The 25173-nt window shown below is 45.2% G+C and overlaps 1 protein-coding gene across 1 annotated transcript in view; it reads left to right on the top strand.

The window, feature by feature from the left end:
- Positions 1 to 25173, top strand: part of NRG2 (neuregulin 2) — a 314981-nt gene that overhangs the window by 191312 nt on the left and 98496 nt on the right. Inside the window, 2 exon segments of the mRNA XM_030573771.1 lie at positions 15650 to 15670; positions 18513 to 18616. Of these exon segments, the coding sequence (XP_030429631.1) occupies positions 15650 to 15670; positions 18513 to 18616 (125 nt within the window).

Here is a 25173-nt window from a genome sequence, read left to right as displayed (position 1 = left end):
TATTGCAGTACCTTCCCGAGTAGGAGAAGGGCGCCAGGGGTTCCACCAGTGCATCTTCTTTCATGGGGAGAAGGATGGAGGAACTAATGAAGGCTAGTGCTGAGTGCTCTCTTGCTGGAATAGTTTTGCATTAAGCGTCACAGAAGTCTTCTGAGTCCCAGCAGTGGAGATTAGTAGGAGCATTGCCAGCAGATTGAGGGAAGTGATTATTCCCCTCCATTCAGCACTGGTGAGGCCACATCTGGAGTATTGCATTCCCCACTACAGAAAGAATGTGGACAAATTGGAGAGAGTCCAGCAGAGGGCAAAAAGAAACTGATTAGGGGGCTGGGGCACATGACTTATGAGGAGAAGCTGAGGGAACTGGGCTTTAGTCTGAACAAGAAAAGAGTGAGGGGGGATTTGATAGCAGCCTTCAATTACTTGAAGGGGGAGGGGTTCCAGAGAGGATGGAGCTCAGCTGTTCTCAGTGGTGGCAGATGACAGAACAAGGAGTAATGGTCTCAAGTTGCAATGAGGGAGTTCTAGGTTGGACATTAGGAAAACCTGTTTCATTAGGAGGGTGATGAAGCACTGCAATGGGTTACCTAGGGAGGTGGAGGTTTTCAAGGCCTGGCTTGACAAAGCCTTGGTTGAGATGGTTTAGTTGGGGATTGGTCCTGCTTTGAACTAGGGTTGGACTAGATGACTTCCTGAGGTTCCTTCCAACCCTAATCTTCTATGATTTGTTTTTTGGCCATCCTTTAGTCAGCTTGTGTTGATGGAGACCCAGAGAGCCAAGCTCCTAAACAAGGAGGACAGGAGCTCCATATCTTCCTCAGAAGAACCCAGGGTATTTCTCTCTCTTGCTCTGGGAATGCCTTGAGCTGCAGCTGTCTGAGTGTGCGGGACATTTGGAAGGTGTGGGAATTAAATCCATCCTGCCTTGCCTTTAAATTGCTGCTTCCTTCTCTTATCTAATCCTTCTCAATGCAAAGAGGAAACTGGCCTCTTGTTCTACCTCTTTTGTCCCCTACACATACAGTAGCTAATTCAGAGACTTCACAGAAGATCCAGCAGCTGTTTTCTCCTAGTGTGGCTAAAGGTGATGATGAGAAAACTATCTTCCTATTCTGTAGCAGGGGAAAGGATGGATTTCCACAGGGTCCCTTGGACAACACTTGGTACATCTGGGACAAAGCTCTTTTAAAGTGGAGTCAGTGTTGAGCCAGCCAGGAGCCGGTGGAGTTGGGTAGCCAGTGTGAGGATGTGTGTGTTGCAGTCAGTAATGCTTGGCGTCACTGATCAGATCCAAGGGCCAGAAGCCTGAGCTGCTCTAAGGCCAGCAGTGTCTATTGCATAGTTCAAAGGAAGGTGAGAAGATGAATATTTGGATCCTTCTCCAGTGAAGTGGCCACAGTGACATCCCCCTCTCTGCCCAATAAGAGTTTAATGCTGCAGAGGGAAGGGTCATAGTTTCCTGCCCTATATAAATAGAGGCATATCCAGGTCAGGAGATATATCAGCTGTCACCAAGGGTGATGAGCCTGGGGACCCTGTCCCCTATTTTGTGCTGCAGGAAAGAATTCTCCTGCCAGGCCACAGTTCTGTCATGTTAACCTCTATCCCAGCATCCTGGAGATAAGAGTCTTTCTGTGGATGCCTCTGAGCTGCAGTGTATGTAAGTGATGCAGCCTGAGTCTTGTGAATCAGGTGCAAGGCACAGTGTGGACCCAGCCCTTTAAGAAGGAACTGCTCCAGCCCACCTTGTGCCCATTAACAGCCTTGATGGGCTCTGCTGGAGGACAGGTGTCCCCCTATAAAGGGCAGCAGGAAGCTGCAAGGTCAGGAAGCTGTAATAGGTCGTGAGGAAAAGTTCTTGCAAGGCAGACCCTGAGCTTGGAGGAATTGCCCCTGCTAGGAGGGCTGAAAGTAGCCTGTTGAGGTAGAAAGAAGACCCTGATGCTAGGGGAATTTGGAAGTCAGAGCCTGAAGATTGAGCTCCAGGCAGGTAATACCTGGCAGTGGTGATTCAATTGGGACCTATTTCTGGGAATGAGGGTGGAGGATTCCCTACCTAAGGGGAGAGAGATACTGAACTGAGTCTGGGGCTTGGAGGGCCAGACTGTGTAGGGACTAAATAAACTGGGACCTCCAGGAGGGGAATGTTTTTAGTGATCTTTAGGCTGCAGTTGCAGACTTTAAGAAGCCCCTGCAGCAGGGGAGACTGGCAGGGTGCTGCAGACTGTGTTTGGGAGGCAGCTGCCTTGGTACACACACACACATATCAGGAAGGGGCTTCTCTGACCAGCGCCACATCCCTGCCTAGCTTGCTGGATAAATACCCACCCGCTTATGCAGGCCAATGGCAAACTCTCCGAGGCAGTAAATGGCCACACTTTTGGATTTCTCTGTGCAGATGCTATAGGTGAAAGGGGACACTATGGTATGGGCCCGTGAGTGTCTGGTAGCATCTCGATGTGAGAGGTCTGGAGGTAGTGGGAACTGTGTGATGAAGAGGGGCGATGACACTGCCTTCCTACCCAAACACTGTGTTTGAACATAACATACACAAGGCCTGTCTGGTAATCAGATCATCTCACTCCCAGCCCTGCCTTCCACCTAGAACCCCTCAGAGGTTTACTCTGACATTGCTTTCCAAAACATTCATCATACCGTGGAGAATACTGCTCTCCTGGGGGGAAGAGGTCCTTTAATCAAATGTTTAAATTAAGTACATCAGTGGCAATATTTCACAATTCAGAAAAAAAGTTCTGTTGATTCTTGCTGGGTCTCTCTTTCCCATCGGTGAAACATGGGGAAGTATTAGACACATTTATTCTATAAGATAACATAATATCTGTGAAACACTCAGATCATATGGCAATGGGGTACCCAGAAGGGAAGAAGCCCCCATGGTGAATCTGAGGTGGAGGTTTCCTTTCTCATGGCAGAAGTACTAAACGGTAATTAATAGTGCAGAGGCTTTTGCTGAGATTGTTCTGGCCATCTTCTCTAACTAGAAACACAGGACCATGAACAAGGCTCAAAAAGAGAAGAAATCCCAAACTTTGAAGTAGAAGGGCTCTCCTTCCACTGGGTTATAGCTCCGGCTAGCTGCCCCCAAGCTGACAGAAAAATTAGCTTTACTTCAAGACATTGTCTCCTGAGCAGTAAACCAAGTATGTTCAACAGCACACTGCCACAGTAGAAACAGAAATACTGGGGGAGCCCCGCTCAGCCCAGTAACGTCAGAACTAGAGCGAAGATGAGACCAGGGATACGATGAGACAGCAGGACAAAGCAAATGTCTGCTACAATCTCTATGCTGTTGACCCCTTTGCTGTTAATTCCCTGGCTCTGGCTGAATGAGGGTTGACATGGTGTGGAAGCCACAGCAGGGGCCTAGGTGGGGGCATGACTCATACAATCTGCATGTGCCCTTGTGCTGGAGAACGGGAAAGAGCAGAGATGTCTAACTGTGCTTGTTCACAGGAGCGCTGGTCCATGTAATTGCTGCAGCCAAGTTGTTCTCCTCTCTAGCTTGAGAAAACACAATGCTGTTTTCCCTCGCTGGTTCCTTCACACCAGGACAAACCTCTGAACGTGAGTTGCTCTGCCTGCCTCACTGGTGTGCTGTTAATGCTGAGCTAGGCTCTAGCCTGGCTGTATTTCAAGCTACTGAGACAGAATTAAAGAGACAGGTGAAATGACGTAGGAATTGTCTATGGGCAGCCCCATATTTTGAGCCATAGCCTAGATGCCAATGGCTAGGTGTCAGCTCTCTTTCTTCTACCAGGGCTCTTCTGTGGGATCAGTATGGCCAGAACATTGTCAGGGTGAAGGAGGACTTACAGAATCCAAAGAGCAGTCCCCAGTGTGTATTGTCCCCCAAAGCAACTGCTATCTTGGCAAAATGTCCAGGTGCATCCACTTAAGGAATAGATTGTTCTCTGACTACAAACTAAATCGCTCTTCCACCCTCCTCCTCTACAGGTCAGCTATCATTTTCATTGAAATCAGGCATTCCACGGGCTGGTAAGGACGGGATTTCAGTCCCCCTTGGGGTAGATTAGTGTGTAACCTCATCCTTTGCCCTTCCACACCACGCAACACCCATGTAAGCCCTCACTTAGACCCCATGTGGAGCCATTCAGCCTTCGTGTGCTCTTCTAATCCATGAGTCTCCAGCAAGCCATGAAAACATTTTATACGCTCTGCTCTGCATGTCCTGTGTAGGAGAGGAACCCTCCCCCAGCAATCCTATGGTCTGTGCAATAGTCTACCAAACTAGGCAAAGTATCGGAGTAGCCGTGTTAGTCTGGGTCTGTAAAAGCAGCAAAGAATCCTGTGGCACCTTATAGACTAACAGACGTTTTGGAGCATGCATCCGATGAAGTGGGTATTCACCCACGAAAGCTCAAGTCTATAAGGTGCCACAGGATTCTTTGCTGCCTAAACTAGGCAAACTTGTTGTATTATGATCATTCTGTATTTCGTGAGAACGTCAGTGTAAAGATCTTTATCAGCCACCCCTACTGCTTCTGCCATAAAACAGGCTATGCCTTGGGCAAATCTTCACCTTTCCGTGCCTCAGTTTTCCCTTGTGTAAAATGGGGATAATTACACTGAACTTTGTAAAGCACTTTGAGGTCTACTGCTTCAAACTCTACAGAAGCTAGTTGTGGTTTATACATGCATGATAACATTTAGGGGGTTCCGTGACACGGGACAGCATTTCCACCCACATAATTTATTGGACTGAATAGAATGGGGACATTGATTTGTTTATGCAACATCACGGAAATATTGGAGGTAACACATTTTCCATGACATTTTCTTCATATATAATCCTTTACATGACAGAACAACCAATCACTAACCAGGAAGTAACTGTAAAGAGTTGGCAAGAGGCAGCAGCTATGGGGAAGTTTTCTCTTCTAAGAAAGCTTGGGAATGTGGCAGCAGAACAACACACCCCGCAGGGGCTGATTCATAATAATTTGACAATTAGTCATTTTTCAGAGCAGTGTTGACATTTTATGTATCGTGTAACTTCCCAATTCATCCATTTCTGAGTTTGTATGTCCTGACATAGCTGACAAAGAAACAGTCTACAAATCTAGGACTGTTTGGTCACTTGGAAATCTGAAAGTTAACTTTCTGCTGCCATATCCAATGCATAAGAATGTAAAAAATACTACATATATCCTTACTATGGCATGTATAGAGCATTCATTTTTAAAATTAGAAGTGATTAAAAGAAATCAATTACAACACACTGAGCCATTTTGCCACCTTACAACGTTGATTGAATAAATTTAATCCTATAGATTTCAAAATCACCCCCAAATGATTGGCCTGACTGATCACCGATCTTTCTGTGATTAATGTAACACCTCCTTCTTATGGAAAGTTGGAGTGTCCATCAAGAGAGGGCTTTGAATGGATGTATTAACACAATCTAACCATGGCACTGTAACAGCCCCTCTGTAATCGCATATGCACACAGTCTGAGGGCAGATGGTGTTGGCTGTGAATGGACTTGTGTTAACGGGGGTCTAGGATGTTATGTAGAAACTACCCATGAACGTCCGAGGTAGACACAAAGTACTTATATGGCCCTAGTTACGGTTGTGTCTGAGCACCTCACAATCTTTGATTCATTTATCCTCACAAGAGGCCTGTGAGGTAGGGCAGTGCTATTATCCATCTTGCACAGATGAGAGAACTGAGGCCCAGAAGGATTATGTGACTTCTCCATGCTCCCCCCAGGAGATCTGTTTTGGAGCTGGGACCCCTATGTATCAGGCTAGTACCCTAACCCTTCTCTCAACCAGAGATCTCCTCCTCCCACTGGCTGTAGCATCTTCCTGCCTCTGTTCCTGACCCGAGAGCCCTCTGTCTCCTGCCTGGCACCCTCTGACAGATAGTGAACCTGGCTTTCTGGAAGAAGGTGGTTTCCCACCTGCCCAAAGAGTGCCTGGGTAGCACGGTGATGAGTGCTCGGTAATTCCCAAACAGAAGTAAAACTGTGAGGAAGAACCAATCCTCTTCCCTCAAGACACTCCTGTCAAGTAACAATGCTGCATTTACTAGTTACCATGGCACCGAGTTGGCCTGCAGCCAGCGACAGGCCAGAAACATGTTAAGTGATCAAAGCTCTTCCTTCTGGCAGAATAAAAGTCCCAAATCTTAACACACCCCAAAGCAGGAGTCCTGCTATGTCACCAGTGAAGAGTGCACCTGACCTGAAAAGAAACCTCAGGCCCAAGGTGCACCCCAACTCCTCTCCTGACAGACGTCCATCCCAGCACTCTGCTCCTATCCCTGCTTTCTGGTGAGAGAGCCTTCAAAGCATCCTGGCATTTCTGACTCCCTTCATGGGGCTGGTTACCTATGCAGAGACAGGGACTTGTCTACCAAAGTGGTAATTAGGCAAACCTTATGGCTGCTCTAAACGTGCCTGCCCCTTGCTCTAACAGGGAAGATCTCCCCTTTCCCTCATTTGTCACACAGAGGATGGGACAAAGCTGTTGCAGTTAAATTGCTGATGGCAGGCAGTCAGGATTTTGGCAGTGATTTGGTACCTTCCCTTCTGGCCTTGGCTGAAAGCATGAAACACAGTAGAAACAGCCCTGTTCAAATCCCAGGTGAAGGATCCAGGAGCTTTGTTTGTGTCTGCAAATATCTTGCCTATCACAGCTACAAATACTCCAAAACAGGCCCTAGTGGGAGCAAGAAAGACCCTGGAAGAGAAGACAGGAGGGAATGAAGTCCATGAGTGCTGAAGGGCTCCCAGCAAGCAGAGAGGGGTCCCTGCTCCGTGCTCCAGGAGAACCCAACCAAGGTGGCCTTGGAAAAATGTCTTTCTGAGCCAAATATGGACATAGAACCGGAAGGGATCTCCTGGGTCTGTGGGCCCAGTTCCTTGCTTTCACAGCAACCCTGTCATATTATCCTGTTCATGAACTTATCAAGCTCCATCTTACAGTCAGTTATGTTTTCTGTCCCCAATGCTGCTATTGGTGGTAAGCAAACATCAAATGAGGATCTATTCAACTCTGTGTGTGTAGCAAGAACCACCATGGCTAAATAGCTGACCCCACTCTTACTCTGTGGGAATGTTGGTATCCCAGTGAGGTGGGGTCTCCCAGAACCTCCTGGGGCAGAGGATTCAAACCTCTATTGCCCTTTGGAGAGTAATGTTGGGGAGCGAAAATCTTGGGCAAGGAGAACAGGGAAAACCTCTGTTCTTGAAGAAAGCACCAAAGACTAATGCTCCCACAGAGCTGATGGGACCCTCCGTTTCAAGGTCTAATCCAAGAGACCCATTTGTGGTAAGCTACATGATACTCAGTTTGTCTACTTACGTCAGGCCGAGTGGACCTAGGTATTGCACAGAGTTGGGCTTTTTGGTTTCTTAGATATCCTACATGTGTCTGGGTTACTGTTAGATAATAGATCTAAATCTAATTCTTTGTGATCCTCTTGAAATATCTTATTCTCTATGCAGCAGGGTCCAGTGAATGGAGCACTAGAATGGGAGTCAAGAGACCTGCTCATTGACTTAACCTCGCTGTCCCTCAGTTTTCTCACCTCTAAAATGGGGGCTCAGACCTCACTGTAAAGCACTTTGATATATAGGGACGAAAAGTACGATATAAGAGTTAAGTATTGTTAACTGAATAGAGGTGAGTGCTTTTTAAATGGGAGAGACTCTCTATGAAATAGAATGCATTGTACCAAGGAGACTAGCAATTACCTGTAACTCCAAAAGCTCAGATTTCTCATCAATTATCTATCTGCTTTAACTACAAGCACAACCTTCCAGTGCCACAGGGCAGGGGAGTCGTCCTTCTCAATGAGTTCACAGGAGGGAGGGGAAAAATCCTGATTCTTTGCTTCTGAACTGCATGTTCTATCGCTAATTAGGAACAGGCTTGGACAGGCCTGCCTTGCACAGAAAGGAAACCTACCTCTTGGGTGGAAGAAAGTATTGGCTGGTGTTTTATCGCTTGCTAAATTTAAGTAACATGCCATCGATAGGAATGTAAGAGATTACCAGCAAGAAATGAACACAATAGCAAAACCACAGCAGAGTGAGTTAAGCTGTATTCAGATCACCAGAGCAGACCTTCCTCTACCAGTGCTGATCAGAGCATGTGAGATCTTTTCCAAAGCACTGGAAAATAAAGTTAAGATTGAGTTACTCTTTGCGTGGTTCTTTGCCAAACTGTCAAACTCTGACTATTATGAGAGTTTGGGGAGTTCACATTTGTCTAAGAACAGAAATTTAGCTTGTATTTCTTCTAACCCTCTGTGGTACTACTCATCACAAGATCAACCCAGAGAGAGATGTGCACGTGGATCTTCCATTGAAGTCAGTGGGAGCTGGCAGGATCAAACACCTGATGATCTGCTGGTTCAGGTTGCTTTTGTATCCGACTCCTGATCTGTGCTCTTTTCTCTGACATGAAGAGAGATGACAGACTTCGAGGTTTGCCCATCACTGTAGTTAAACGTTTTGGATGTTCAGTTTGGATCTGGTTGACCATCTGATGAGCTTCTGGGAGGACCATCCTACTTACAGTGTCATCAAGCAACCCTGTTATTACCCTGTGGGGTACCTTCTCCATCCCATTTCTGCACAGTACTCCCAGGAGGCTGAGATGCAAGGATTGAATTAATTGCTCGGGTTAGTGGGTGTTGTCCTGAGCAGAACTGCACCTCTTTACATCAGTGGTTAATTTGGCCTGCAGAAAAATGTGTATCTTACTCTGCTAAAAAGAAATTAAAGTTATGGTAAAACAAGATGGACAATTTATTTGAGGTTGTTGCACAAACTAGAAATTACACAGGCAGGTTTAAGAGAAGAGGGAACACAACTAAAGGAGAATTTAAAGGCAGTCCTACTCTAGAGTAAATTGGCATAAATGGCATTGAAGCAACAATTTGGATGATGAAGCTTTTAATAGGTTGTTAAGGTCTGAGCCTGCAAAAATGTGAACATCTGGGTAACTTTCCCTACATGAGTAATCTCTTTGGGTATGTCTACACTGCATTGTAAATCTGGGTTTGTGGAACACAGCCTTGCACACTTGGTGTTTCCAAGCCTGGGCTTGCGTCCACAGTGCACTGTAAACCTGGTGGACTTGGGTCTTACAGCTGTGTTGATGGTTCCAGACTGCACTAAGCAGACCTTCTCACTCAGGTCTGTGGCTTGAGCTGTGTCCACACTGCAAAATTACAGGGTATGGACCTGTCACAATGGGACTCAAGCTCTGACCCGCCCCCTGTTGCTTGTTACAAGAGTTTGCAATCTGGGTGCAGTTTTAGATAGTCGGAGAGCAGCAATGACTAGGGTCAGCTCTTTTTTTCATCTCCTGGCCAGGAGGTTGTGATCACTTGGAGATTAGATGGCTGTAGTGCAGTGCCTTAGAGCAACTCAGGAAGCGAAGCTAGAACAGAATGACGCAGCTTGAGTCTTAAGTACTGATCATTTTTTTCACCATGACCAGATCCAATGCCCATTGAAATCATCACTGTACATCCATTGACTTGGGTGGGTGCTATATCAGAGAGGTGTGATATTTCAGGTGTAAAATACAAAACTGGTCCTGGCCACTTGTGACCATTAAAGCTTTTTGTATTGGCCAAATTCCAACTAGGGTAATGACATTTTGCCTGTAGTACTTACTGGTCAATTCACCCTGCAGTTTCACTTGGATATTGTTGTGTAGTGTTACAGTGCACTGGTACAGTTCACACCAGAAGTGGCTGCTTGAAAATGTGACATGAATGTACTGCTAAGCTTCAAACACCAGAAAGCAAATAAAAGGTACAGCTGCCCCATTGTCTATTAAAAACCTTGTGATTGTGGTGGAGCCTGACTCATGAGTGTTGCATGCTTGAGGCTGGCAATATTGGAGCTGGGCAGAAGGGCAGGGGGCAAAAGGCACCTACAGGGCTGGTGGGGTGTCAGGACTAAGGAACTTCAGTTGAGCTTGAGGACTAGCTGGCCCAGCCTCCAGGCAGATTAATGAGCTCAGATGGGTTGCCTGACTGGCTGAGGGCAGCCAAGAGGCTTGCCTTTAAGCTCAGTAGCAGCAGCTCACTGGCTGCTCAACACTCCACAGCTTTGGTCGCTCTTTCTCCTACCTTGCTCCTGTCCTGCTCTGGTCCTGTTCTTGCCTTGCTCCTCATTCCTGGCTTGGGCTCCACCCTTTGGCTCTGGTTTCTGGTCCCCACATTGAACCATGGAGCTGGACTGCTGGCACCTGGGCTTGCCAAGGGGGTTAGAATCCCACTGTGGATCATGCTACTGCTCCACATTTAGGAATTGGTCAGGATGTGGGTTTCCCAAGCCAGAGCCGTTGTGGGGTTCACTAAAGCTGCATCCAGAGCATCCAACATAAGGTGCAGTTCTACTCTCAAATGAGATTAGAAAAATGGCATTATGGTTTTCAATTTTACAATCTTTCCTTGGCTGCATGTCAAATTGGCTCAGTTTACCAGCGGATACGTCCTTCTAGCTGCCAGCCTTGAAAACTCCTCTGAAGAGCTAAGAAATCTAGCTCCCTCCTTTCCATCCTTAATACAGATCCTGCGAGCCCACTGTTTGTCCTTAATCTGTGCCACCCCCAAGGCTCTGCAGCCATGGAGCATGGTGAACAATCCACCTCAGGCCTCAGAACTGTGTTCCAGAATCTACATTTTCTTTCAAAGGAATTGCTGTTCTAGCCCTCCTGCTTGGGAAGAAAACCTCCCAAATGCTTAAAACATCTATGGGGAAGGGTGACACCAAGTCAATTACATATCAGACTAAGTCATGCACGGGAGCCCACCCTGATTGTATTTTCCTGTTAAATACAGTAAAATAAAACTTGATTTTTTTTCTTTTTGTTTAAATATACTTGAAGCCAACCCAGAACTTCCTGCTTCCTAGAGGCATGTGCTGCTGAAACCAGGGACCTTATCTCAGAACTTAATCTATCTTGTCGGGAAGCACACCGGCCTGTTCAGTAGATTTGCACAGGGGGATAGTATTGGGGGACTGTGGGGTTGCCCAACTGGCCATGCAGCTGGAACTTATGTATTGGTTGATTTATTAACAACTTGGTTAGGATGCATGGCCCAGAACGGAATCAAGCTCACTTTCCCGGATTCTGCAGGGCAGGGGGAAGTATAATCTTGCTTTGTCCCCCATAACATCATCCTCTCCAACTCTGGATATGTTGAGAGACAGAGCCGTGGAGTGAGAAGTCGCTGTTGTTACACAGCTGCAAATCAGGACAGAGGAGCACTTAATCTGAGGAGGTCCTTAAACCTGCTTCCTTGGAAGAGAGTCAGTGCCCGAAGAGAGTAGGAGAGTGGGCTCAGGGTATGCTTGGGTTGCCTCCTGGGGATTGTAAGCCAGTCGTGTTGGGGCTCGTCCCTCTCAGGCGCGGCGGGGAGCCAGGGCGCCTCCTAGCACGCTGCAGTCTGGGTAGGCTTAGCCCCTCCGCAGGTGTTGAGGGGGGTACAGGGTCTGCAAACAAGGTAGAGCCCTGGCCCTCTAGCCGGGGTCGGGGCTCTCAAAGTAAATAAGCCCCAGCCCTTGGACAGGGCGGGGCAGTAGCAGTTCAAGCTCAGGCCTCTAGCAGGGGCTGAGCAAACACAGTATCAGCCCAGGTCCTTGGACAGGGCGGGGCAGTAGCAGTTCAAGCTCAGGCCTCTAGCAGGGGCTGAGCAAACACAGTATCAGCCCAGGCCCTTGGCAGGGCGGGGCACGAAACACAAGTCTAGTTAGCTCTGGTCCTCTGGATCAGGACAGAGCAGTGGCAAAGTCAAAGGGGCCCAGCCCTTGGTTTGGGCGGGGCACCAAACAGAAGTCTCGTTAGCTCTGGCCCTCTGGATCAGGACAGAGCAGTGGCAATAGGCGGGAAGAGGGGGAGTCTGCCACCCGGTTACGGGTGGCAGGGGGAACGCAGACCCACCCGCTCCTCTGCGTTCCAGCCCGGGGCCCTAGCAGCGGTCAAGACCCGCTGCGGTCAGTGGGGATCCTGGCCGCAACACACTGACATGGGTTCGGGCTCTTCAGGAGCCAAACCAGGGTCGGCTACCCCCGGGCCACTTCCAACCTCCCCCTCTCTGGGTACCTGGTCCTTGCCAACGTCGTCTGGGGGGTCCCAGACCATGGGCTCCTCCGGGTACTGGTCGTGGGAAAGCTCAGGCCACTCCTCGGGGTATCGGGCACACGGCAGGTCAGGCCGATGTTCCTCCGGGTACCGGGTCTGAGGCAAGTCCGGCCAGCGCTCCTCCAGATAGTGGGTGCGGGGCAGGTCCGGCCAGCGCTCCTCTGGGTAGTGGGCGTGGGGCAGGTCCGGCCAGCGCTCCTCTGGGTAGTGGACACGGGGCAGGCTGGGCCCGGCGGGAGCCCGGGCACCAGCGTCTGTCCTCTCCGGCAGCCTGTGCCCAACTGAGCGCTGAGGCCGGGCTTTTATACTTCCTGTCCCACCCCTTGACTTCCGGGGGGCGAGGACAGGCAGTGCTGGCTCCGCCCACTGAGGCACCTGCTCTGGCTCGTCCCTCTCAGGCGCGGCGAGGAGCCAGGGCGCCTCCTTACAGGGACCCAGAAGGATGTTAGTGGGAGAAGTAGCCTTGGCAGCCAGCTGTCACACAGTTAATATGCGGCAAAGGTGGAATGATGGCCTGGGGGGGACAGGAATTAAGGACTCCAATCTGTCCTCCCCTGGGAGAGGATGCTGCTTGTCTAACCACTTCCACACCTCACTTCTCTCTCTTGTTCAGTTTATTTTGTTTCCTGTTTGCTGGCTGTTTTTATCACCTAATCTTGACATAGCTAGATTATGCCCTCGAATACAAAACTGCATGCTTGGAGTCATGCATGTTGTTTTCAAAAACCCACAGGCGTGGCTGGCTTTCAAAACTATATTCTATAAAAAGTGAATAAAATGTCAGGTTAAGGGATAGGTGGGTTCAAGTTTGCTTCTGAGGATGGAAGAAAATTCAAGGTTGTGACTCATTTCTGAACCAGTTCTCCATCCCTAATGCAATCCAGGTGCTTTCCCATGGCCATGTACTCCACACAATCCATTACACTTCCTTTTGATGGCTCTTCCATTTCATCTCTCTCATCCTGTTGTCTGCTTTGGAAGATGAATTTCCTTAAGATCCTCAAACTTAGGGGACTGAGTGCAAATGCAAAATGATACAGCTGCTTCAAATTCTTAGAGTGAGTACTGCCTAGGACAACAGTTTTCTGTTTAGAGGACAGTTAATGAACTGACCATTCCCAATCTTCGGGCCAGATATTAAACTACTCAATTTAGGTAAGATACACCCCATGCAGAGGACCAGAACAAGACTATGCACCATTTAGTCCACCCAAATGGGACTTAAAGTGGGATGCAAGTGGTACATACATATGCCTTTGTGCTAGCTCTAAGCACAGAGGTGAATTTCACTTTCTCCCCATTCATAATGTTATCAAAGCAGAGTGGAATTTAGCTAATATTTAACCATATCATTCCATTTAATATCCTTTGTAAGGGTCACCTTTATGAATTCCCTTTCTAGTATCTCCTGATGGGAGTTCTTTTATCTAGCATATTTGATATACACAGTACTCTCCTGATAGCAAATATAAGGGCCACCTTCAATGTAATCTTCAAATTCACACTATTAGAGGAGAATACAATGAATTCCTTTATGGCCTTCTTTGTATTCACTCAAAGTGCATTATCTCATAGGCAGAATGTCCAAAACTCCATCTTGGTAGTCTAGTTTTAGGAAACTAATAATAATTGTGATATCTTTATAATTTTATCTAATAATTCTCATCTTGAAGGACCCCAAAGCAGTTTACAGCCTCTCAGTATATGGAGCTCAGGCATCAATGCAGATAGCTCTGGGGTGCAGTGTGGTAGCTGTTTAACAGCTTATGGCAACGGTACGTAAGTAGTTTTATTAGGAGATGAACTGGGGTGGGGAGAAGCTGTTTTCAACTGGAAATAAGGAGGGATTGGATTTAGGGAGGAAAAAAATTGGAATTTGACCTGGACACTGCTGCTAATTTTTCTCAGAATCTTTAATGACCAAAATTGGTCTGGATCTTTGTTTTACGTCTCATCTAAAAGTCAGGAAAACAGGAGATGAGTTGAGATAATTGAGTATCCTCAAATATAGTATTCACTATGGCTAAGTAATATACAAAGACTACAGAAAACAATCACTGTGTGACTAAATCATAGGTATGAGGGGGGAAAAACAATAGGGTAGAATCTACCCCAGACTAAGTTTAAAGTCAACGTAGTTACACAAAGGATAAATTAAGGTATAACCCTGGCCCTTTTGCTGAATGAAGCCTATATGGAGCCAGGATAACTGCCTTCTTCAAGAAGAATGCAATGGCCTGCCATGAGGGTAACACTCGTGACTAGATCTCAGCAGGAAGTGGCTTTCCCATCCTGCAAAAAATGTCAAAATATTAGAAAAATGTCTCCATCCCATCTCAGGACAAAAGATCAGAATCTTGGAAACTTTGGAACTCCTTATCCTAAATAATCAGCGTCAGCAATAACCTCACTCACCTATCAGTTTGGCCAGATTCTAATCCATTTAATGTGTGCCTGGATAATTTTATACCTTTCTAGATTTTAATCAATTATTGTGTGGTACCAAGTCAAAGTGTGTTATGTCAATACTATTTATCAGTCACACCTTGTAATGTAAAAAAAAAAATCTAGTTAGTTGGACAGAATCTATTTTCCATAAACCTGTGTTGATTTGCATTAATTACATTACCTTCCTTTAATTCTTTATTAATCGAGAGACCTATCTACTGCTCCATTATCTTGCCCAGGCCTGATGTCAGACTGAGAGGCCTATAATTATCCATGTCATCTCATTTACCCTTTTAAAAATATTGGCAGACTAACTTTTTTCCAGACTTCTGGAACATCCCGAGTGTTCTATCTTTTATTGAAAACAACATTATCAGTCCAGCGAGCTCCTCAAACAGCTCTTTTAAATCACTTGGATTCACGTTAACTGGATGTGTGGACTTAAATGTCTAACTTTAGCAGATGCTGTTTAGCTTCCTTCTGAGATACTAGTGGAATGGAAAGAGTTTTAGCATGTTCTTTGACTACATCATCACCTACCTTCCCAACGCAGAACAGAAATATTAATTGAACACATTTACCTTTTCTGCTTTATTATTAATAATTCTATCAATATCATTGATGAGATTATTTTTGTTCCTAATATACTTACAGAACTCCATTCTATTGTTTTTAACTCTGCTGGCCATAGATTTATCCTTCTGTCCCTTTGTTTTCCTTATCAATTTTGTACAATTGAATATAGGGACATAAGAATGGCCCTACTGGGTCAGAACAAAGGTCCATCTAGCCCAGTATCCTGTCTTCTGACAGTGGCCAATGCCAGGTGCCCCATAGCGAATAAACAAAATAGGTAATTATCAAATGATCCATCCCCTGTCACCCATTCCCAGCTGCGTGCAAAAAGAGGCTAGGGATACCATCCCTGCCCATCCTGGTTAATAGCCATTGATGGAACTATCCTCCATGAACTTATCTAGTTCTTTTATGAATCCTGTTATAGTCTTGGCCTTCACAACATCCTCTAGCAAAAAGTTCCACAGAAAAAATACTCCCTTTTCTTTGTTTTGAACCTGCTGCCTATTAATTTCATTTGGTGACCCCTAGTTCTTGTGTTATGAGAGAGACTAATTAGCACTTCCTTATTTACTTTCTCCACAGCAGTCATAATTTTATAAATCTCAATCATATCCCCCCATAGTCATCTCTTTTACAAGCTGAAAAGTCCCAGTCTTATTAATCTCTCCTCGTATGGAAGCTGTTCCATACCCCTAATCATTTTTGTTGCCCCTTTGTGAACCTTTTCCAATTCCAATATATCTTTTTTTGACATGGGATGACCGCATCTGCAGGCAGTATTCAAGGTGTGGATGTACCATGGATTTATATCGAGGCAATATATTTTCTGTCTTCTTATCGATCCCTTTCTTAATGCTTCTCAACATTCTGTTCACTTTTTTGACTGCCGCTGCACATTGAGTAGATGTTTTTCAGAGAAATGTCTACAATGAATCCAAGATCCTTTTCTTGAGTGGTAATAGCTAATTTAGACCCCATCATTTTATCCTTGTAGTTGGATTGTTTTCCAGTGTGCATTACTTTGCATTTATCAACATTGAATTTCATTTGCCATTTTGTTGCTTAGTCACCCAGTTTTGTGAGATTCTTTTGTAGCTCTTCACAGTCTGCCTGGGACTTAACTATCTTGAATAGTTTTGTATCATCTGCAGATTTTTGCCACCTCACTGTTTACCCCCTTTTCCCAGATAATTTATGAATATGTTGACTAGAACGGGCCCCAGAACAGACCCATGTGGGACAACACTACTTGCCTTTCTCCATTCTGAAAACCAATCATTTATTGCTACCCTTTGTTTCCTATCTTTTAACCAGTTACCAATCCATGAAAAGACCTTTCCTCTTATCCCATGACAGCTTATTTTGCTTAAGAGCCTTTGGTGAAGGACCTTGTCAAAGGCTTTCTGAAAATCTAAGTATGCTATATCCACTGGATCCCTCTTGTCCATATGCTTGCTGACCCTCTCAAAGAATTCTAGTAGATCAGTGAGACATGATTTCCCTTTACAAAAAATGTTGCTTGCTTCTGATTAATATTCATTACTACCAATTTTTCTTTTTCATTTTTTTATTTCTTCATTTAATCATTTATACATACAGCTGCCTTCGCTTACCTTCTAAACCAGGTTAGCCTTATTCCTTGATTGTGGCTTTTGGGGCATCTAGCAAAGTGTTCTTAAATAATTCCTGATTATCGTTCGAATTTTTTCTGATTGGGCTCATAATTGTTTTCAGCATTGTGAAACTGACCCTTTTAAAAGCACCAAATATCTAATTCTGGGCTGGACCTAATTCTGTTTACACACTCTAAATGTGATGAAGTCATGATTGCCTTGTACATGAGTTACCATTAATTTTTAGCTCTACAATCGGTTCCTTTTTTTCCTTTCAGGATGAGGTCTAATATAAAATTCCCCTGTGTTGGACGCAGCACTTCCTGAGTTAGGAAATTGTCATCTATAACATTTAAAAATTGACAGGGATGTTTTAGAGCCGGTCATCCTGTTATCTAGTGTCCATTGGTGGTCTGTAGGCAGACACCAGCTGCTACTCCATCTTGTGCTTTATCTTTTGGGACATGATCTGTTAAGCATTTAAATTCAATTTCCCTCCAAGTTATCAGTGAGTGGAAACAGGTAATGCCATTCTGAAACGGAGTGCCATCCCCCCACCCCGGTTGTCCACTCAGTGAGGTATAACCATTGATTTTTACATCCAGGTAGAATACAGCACATGAAATGTGTACCTTATTAAACAGAGGATCCTTCCCGAGAATGAGGCATGATCTCACCCAGTTCTGATGCTAGCACACTTCTCACTAGCAGCTCCCGAGCTCTTCTCCCATATACCTGTTCCCATGCTAATTAAACTCGGAATGAAGGATAGATAGTAATGTTAGTTGCACCATGTATCATTTGTTGTTATTGTCCAGGGTGCTTGTAGCCACTAGGAACCAGGGACTCACATGGACTTCAGAGCCTTTGTGTTAGCAATACCCAGGGTGTTGCTGATGCCTCAGAGTTGCTGGCCTGAGTGAGGCTAAAACCAGCCACATCACTAACTCAAATAGAAGAGGGCTGGGGTTTGGGGGTTGAGAGCCCTGGATTCAAGTCCCGCCGCTAGCTATATGCTGCAGGTTGTGTTGTCAACCAGAGGCAGATTACACAACGGTGCCTACATGGTACTTGAACCCTGTTGAGTTCAGAGTCAGTGATCAAGTTTGTTTTGAGAAGAGTATAAAACACTCTAGTTCATGTTTCCCTCTAGTGGCTGGGTCCGGTGGCTATCGCAGTCTGCTCTTAACAGGTGCGGGAATACTCACGAAGCTCCAGTAGTCTAGGCCTGTGCTTTTGTTGCTGAAGAACCTGGGTTCAGGCCACCTCCGATAACTCAGGTTGTCTGTAGGTGTCTATTATGCATACACAGTGATATAATTAGCTCTTTAGCTCCTGGACTAAAGTATAATGCTAGGCTCACAGGCTGTTGGTTTTATGGTGCGTCAGACAGCACATCCAGATCCTCTAGCACCATTCTCAGGCCTTGGTTCAGTGCTAACTCAGAGGACCAGAGCATCATTCCTGCATCTCACCATTACTATTTCCTGGTTGTGGCTTGCATTTCCTTTAGTAATGTCCCAATCCAAATACTGACTCAGAACTTAACCCTATTTAGTTTGTGAGCTCAGATAGCATGAGATCAAGCACAAGGTGACCAACCTGTTTGGGACAGGTTGGTGGGAAAGAGCTTTAATTTAATAAACATTGTTCATGGTTGAGTAAAAAAAAAATTCTACTTTATTGTTCAACAGAAAAAATTTCCAGGCTGCAGTTGCAATAAGGTGAAGCTGGAAGACGCTGGGGAGTATAGCTGTGAAGCCGAGAATGTGCTAGGGAAAGACACAGCAAAAGGCAGCCTTATGTGAGAAGTGGTAAGTTGAGACACCAGAGACTGTCAGGAGACTGCTATTGCCTTCTTACACGGGGGGGACCATGTTCTGCACATGATCTGTCCTTGATGTATATGTTTAATACTTTTCAGGATATCAAGTGAATAATCTCTGGAGATAAAGAAAAATGCAGCCTAAGCATAAATGTTTATCGTCGCCATCTGCCACTGGCAGAGTGGTTGGATCTATACTTTAAATAAACTGCAGACTAAATATTATTAAAAAAACAATTGGAGGTGGTGGTAGTGGAGGTGATGGGTTTATACTTTTAGAAGGATTTCTGAGAAGCAAAGGAGATGATTAGTTAAGGTATAACTTCTCTAAGGGTGAAATGCCGACTGATTTTCATCCAGCAAGGTCCCTCTCCCTGGGAGTGATGTGTGGGCTAGTGAATGGAGCCTGTGGTGGGTGTCAAAAGACTTTGTTTTGTTACAGACTCAGCTATGTCACATGATCCTCTTCCTGCTTACTACTTGCAAATAATAATACTGCTCAAATATGATTAAGGTGTGTTGCTCCCAGCTTTAAATGGGACTATTTTAGTATTAAGCACTCCTTCGGTAGTGTTTGCAGACCTGGGCCTCTACTTGTAACCTTGGGTAGGTTAATCAGCCTCTCTGTATTTCTTAGTTAACCCCATCTGCAAAAATAAAAGGTGCCTATCCAGATCTGTAAAGGCTCCCAGAGGCAAAATGCTAGTTGCCGTGTTAAGCATTGTGTCTGAAGAGAGCCCTCAGGCTCTGCTATATCTTTCCATTTAGGAAAAGAATCCAAAGTTAGTTAACTGGACAGCACAGCCTCTTTAAACTGTTTGAACTGCATTCTCAAATCTAGACCATCATTACGATAGCAATATATGTATGCGCAAGGGGTAACTGCACCTGGAAATCAGACACAGCGTGCATGTATTTTATGGTCTCCACTTAGGCAACTGTGTTTTGAAAATGTAGCCCTTTTATCAGTCTCAGATGGACGAAATATAAGTCACTGACAATCCTTTCCGCTCAATGAGGATGGAGTCTACCTGTGTGATTGTACAGAACCTAGCACAACAGAGCTCTGATAGGAATGCCAGTGAAATGCAAAGCATAATTATGGCAATTTAATGCTGCTAGTTCCCACAAATTCAGACGGCATCCGCATTATGTAGCGTATAAATAGTTCTTCTTATGACAGGTAGGGTATGATATGAGACGTGTGTGTTGGTGGAAAGGGCAAAGGGTTTTCATTCATTCCCTGCCTAGTTTGGAGGTTGCATCTCAGACAAATCTGCAATCTCACCTGGAATGTGCAAGGGCTATTCCGGCCAATGAAAACCAGAAATAACAAATGCAAAGTTCTGGTCTCTCGGCCTAATTCTCTGGGCTGTCCCCTTACTGAATGGGAGCTGTAGATTGTATGGTGATGGAAGCACTAGAAATACAGACAGACAGACTCAGTGGTGCAGACATGCCTACTATAGCACTATTGATCCACCACCAAAGCTTCCTCATAAGCATACCTTAGTGGCATTTAGCTGCATTAACAGTAACATCTTTACTGTTGCTACTTGCCAGTCATCAGCATTAGTGCAGAATAGCCAGGGATGAAAGTAACTTAAAGGACTTACCAGTACGCCGGAGTCCTGAGTGGGGCGTGACCTCAACTGGAAGAGGCATGGCTGGGAGCCCCAGGGCATTTAAATTACTCTGGAGCTACCAGCTGCAGAGGCTGCTGGGAGCCCCGGGGTTTAGGGGTGAATTAAAGGGCCTGGGGCTCTGGTCACCGCAGAGCTCCAGGCCCTTTAAATCACTATGGGAGCCCTGTCGCTGCAACCCTGAGGTGGCAGGTATGGTATGGCATATCAGCTCCGGACATACACAGTACCGGACTGTACCAGCTTACTTTCATTCTGGGAATAGCTGATACTTAGTGCAAGGCTGAGGGCTCTAATGGTGATCACCTGTGAAAGGTAAATATAAAGGTGGTGATCACTGTATTCAATCACAGTTCACCACTACTCTGACCTTGTCCGTCTCCTCTTTGAATCCTTTCATTGGCTCTCTCTGCTTCTGCCCCAAGTCCAAATGTCTCATTCTCCCCCACTGCCTACATCTTTGCTCACCCAGAATCTCCCGCCTAAGCAGGTACTGCTTGCTTCTCCCATTCTCATTTTACTGCCAAATTCTTCCAGCCTGCCCCCTCCAGCTGTCCTTATGCTCCAAACAGTGACCCCCACTTTCTTCAGATCTCTCCTTAAGGAACATGTCTTTCAGTAGTACACTTTCCATGATATTTGCTCCTCTTTGAGTCTGCATCTTCCTCTGGTGAGTAAACTCCACTGTCTTGTCTATTAATTAAATTGTAAGCTCCTTGGGGCCTCTCTTTCAGCATGAGCCTACTGCATAAATCTTTCTTATTCTATAAAGGACATCAATAAAACAGGAAAGAAAGCAGGAAACACAAATACAGCAAAATAGGAAAACACGTACGCAAGAAGTTCACACTGAACAGTGGTGGCTGTATGACATAGACAGTCAAAGAAAACCAGACACAGGTTACCCATGCCCTGATCCTAGGTCTTTGATTCATAGCTCATCAAAATGGACTTCACCTGAGTAAAACAAAGAAGAGAAAAGGAAGAAATAGGAATAAAACTCCAATCTGTGAGAACAATCACTATAAAATCCCATGTCTACTGCAAAGAAAAAAAAATCTCAAAATTCTAGATCTTTTTATGGGTGACAAGATGGATGCCAAGTTAACTGATATGATAAAGGTACAGTCTGACCCAGATACCCTTGCATGTGGCTGCTCCAATTCACAATAAAACAGCATGATACTGCTGTGGGTTTTTTGTTTTGTATTTTTAATTAAAGGGAGAGTTTAGCTCTGGTGAAAGATACTGCATTGGTACCAGGCACTGAAATTCATAGGGCTGATCTCCCACACAGGGGTGCAGCCGGTGCTTAAGTTGTAATGAAAGAGGTACTGGGGCTTAAGCAATGATTTAATTTTAAATTTTGAACTTGTTATGACTTTGAATTGGCAATAACACCGCTATACATTCAGTCATAAGACGTGTATTTGAAAGAGTTGCCCACTGTCTAAGGTGCTACAAGAACTCCTTGGTTTTTTTGCTGATACAGACTGACAGGGCTACCTCTGAAAACTGTACTGTATTAGTGTTAGATGTTTACAACCATGTATTCTACATCATATACAAAGTAGTAGCTTGTGCAGAAAAAAATTAAAAGCAACGGCAGGAAAAAAAAGTCTGAATATATTTGCTAGCTATAGACCTCTCCACCGTTGCCCTGTCTCTCTCCCTAGTGTTGTTACACAATGTTATTCTCACACCTCCCTTATTCTCTGCCCTGTTGTACCCACCTCCCAAACACACACACACGCATTCTCCACAACCATTCTTTGTTCAGTTGAAATTACAGTAACTGCGGTATTGTACTACTACTTAATAACCAGCTATGGTGCTTTGCAGTAACAACTTTTAAATGAGTCACTAAAATTAGTTAACTATGTCTGCTTTGTTTTCTATATTAAGAAATATTGTTAATGAAAAATTACACTTGTTCAGTCCATACAAAAATATAATCAAATTAAAAAAAAAAACGATTTAAGACGTTTCTTTACCCTAATCCTGCAGTGTTTGGGAGAAGTGGTGTTGGATACAGCCTTGTGCTTTACTTCACCAGAAAATGCCAGCAAGTATATTTGCACCCTCTACTAGAGCTCTGCATATTTTTTTAAACCTGCTCCCGTACCATCCTGCAATATCCACTCCTGCATTGTTTGAGTTTTTTCCCTGCTCCCGCTATTATGGCAGCAACAGCACTGGGATCCCCAGGACCTGCAAGGCACTGTTCTCTACCTTGTTTGTTTTCATTTGCTCCATTTTTCTGCCCTTCTCTGCCCCAGCTTTGCACCTGGGTGGCTGCACTGCTCGTCCCTCCCTCATTACGACCCTGATGGATACAACTATGTTGAGAATTTTAAGAAAAACACATTTCAGGTGAAAAAAATAGATTTTTTTTTTCACTTTCCTAACTGATGCAGCAAGCCCAGAGGTGTGGGGGCTCAGGCCTGACAAGCCCCAGCACAAATTAAGCACTGACTGCAGCATTATAAGTGGAGACCTGGGTGGCCCCCCAAAGCTAGTAACGAGCCTCCTGGGCCAATGGGAGTGTGTCACCCCCTCAGTGGGCACTAGGGTGACCAGATAGCAAGTTTTAAAAATTGAGACGGGGGCGTGGGGGGGGTAATAGGAGCCTATATATGAAAAAGCCCCAAATATTGGGACCATCCCTATAAAATCGGGACATCTGGTCACCCTAGCAGGCACTCTGTCCCCTTCTCGCCATGGCTGTGCTGCAGGTGGAGGTTGATAAGGCTGCTACAGGCTTGGCTTACAGAGCAGGGTCTCTTAGCTCATGCTCTAGAGCAGGGGTAGGCAACCTATGGCATGGGTGCCGAAGGCGGCATGTGAGCTTATTTTCCGTGGCACTCAGACTGCCCAGGTCCTGGCCACTGGTCTGGGGGGCTCTGCATTTTAATTAATTTTAAATTAAGCTTTTAAACATTTTAAAAACATTATTTACTTTACATACAACAACAGTTTAGTTATATATTATAAACCTATAGAAAGAGACCTTCTAAGAACATTAAAATGTGTTACTGGCACGCGAAACCTTAAATCAGAGTGAATAAATGAAAACTCGGCACAGCACTGCTGAAAGGCTACCGACCCCTGCTCTAGAGGCCAGCATTTCGATCCATAAGTCTGAGGTTCAATCTCTACTTCCCACAACCCAGCCAGGGGCACTATAGTTTTTGCAAATTAATTTTTACTCCTCTGCACCACCACTTCTTTTTATTTCCTTTTGAGAAAGGTGTTCATTCCAAGTCCTAGGATCCTGGGCTAGGAATTGAATTGGAAATGCAGTCCATAACAAGGCCAAAAATAAATAAGAGCAAAAAGGGAGTACCAAACCGAGGGTATTTCTGAGAGTTACGAGTGACTAATCAGCAAAAATAAACATCTTCCCCACCCCTTTCCCCTGTCCTCAGTTCTCACTGAACCAAAGCCTTCCATCTCCCAAATCTGAGCCCTTTATAATGGATGGCCTTTTCAGGGCCACATGTCCAAGCTCCTGCAGACCAGGGAGCAGGGAATTCTAAAGTCCCTTGTGTAGCGCATGCCCAGTCAGCAGCTTCCTCTCTGATACCCAGAGGGCTTCAGCACAAGTGCTTCTGCCAAGGACAACCACAGCAGGACTGCATGGAACGAGGCCTCTCTCAGCCAAGCAGGCCTATGTAGAATTTATTGGCTGAGATTAGCCCCTTAAATGCAACCCAGGCAGCCGTCATACACAGCCCTAGTGAGAGATGCTCAGGAGGAGATATTCCACTTCACAAGCGAGCAGCCGTGCTCTGCACCAGCTCCAGTTTCCAAAGCAAGCGCTCACATCACAACCCCCCGGGCCACAGTTAACATTCATTTTAAACCCTGTTCTCAGCCAAGGAACCTAGGACAGAATGAAGTCTCTTCGCCATGACCCAAGTGGTTCCGGCACGCCAAGGTCCAGGGGCACTGTAAGGAGTCTTTCACTGCACCTGCTCTGTGGGCTGAAGGACTTAATTCTCTGGGCTGCCTGTTCAGCACTCTCAGCATTAATTACATACAGTGAAGGAAATGAAATATGAAAAAGAGTTTGTATCTTAGAATAAAAAATATTTGAGTTAAATGATGAGTCCATCAAAATGTCTTTCAACAAAAAGTTGGGTTTTTCGTTACCCAGAAAGTCCCTAATTGCCATGAAAATTTTCAGTTTTTCATCAGAAAAAGAGAAAATCCCAAAATAAACTTTCAGCTGAAAGTCATTTCCCCCCAATTTTTGGCAGTTTTTGGCTGAACATTTTTGGTTTTCAGTTGCTGAAATGGAAACGTTTTCACTTTTTTTGAGGAAAATTAGAATTTTCCAGCCAGCTCCTTCAAGTAATCTACACTTGAAGTGCCAGTGGCATAGACTGTAGTGACGAGGCCCACATCTAAGAGACAGAAATGCTCCCCTTACCAGATGCATGTGGAGAACCTGAGTTTCAAACCTCTTTTTGCTTTTGTTTGTGTTTTCCTTTAATTGCTCTTTCCTACTGTTCTCTTTCTGCTCACCTTTCAGAGAGGTAAGTGGTGGGCATCCCAGTGCTGCATCCCCAAGGTGATTTCCCAGAAGTGTCTCCTAGGCCTTGTGGTCCTCACGGTGTCTCCTTTTCCTTTTCCAAATGTTGAGGGAGATAAGGAGCTGTGCACTGGATAGTGATGGTGCCAGCTGGTGACACCTGTCAGCCATCTTGAATATAGTGAATAAGGAATGTGCATGCCTAGAATTTTCCAGTATTCCTTACCCATAGAAAATTTCCATACCAAAGCAAACCACTAGTCTATCTAGTCTGATATATCTCCTTGGGTAGTGGATACTATATTGCACAGAGGAAGGTAAAAAACCAAACAGTTCACCATTGTGAACCTGAGAAATTCCTTCCTGTCTT

The sequence above is a fragment of the Gopherus evgoodei genome, chromosome 8 (genome assembly GCF_007399415.2).
Source record: "Gopherus evgoodei ecotype Sinaloan lineage chromosome 8, rGopEvg1_v1.p, whole genome shotgun sequence".
Lineage (NCBI taxonomy): Eukaryota > Metazoa > Chordata > Testudines > Testudinidae > Gopherus > Gopherus evgoodei.
The sequence above is the reverse complement of the archived record's forward strand: the minus strand, read 5'-3'. Positions and strand labels throughout refer to the sequence as shown.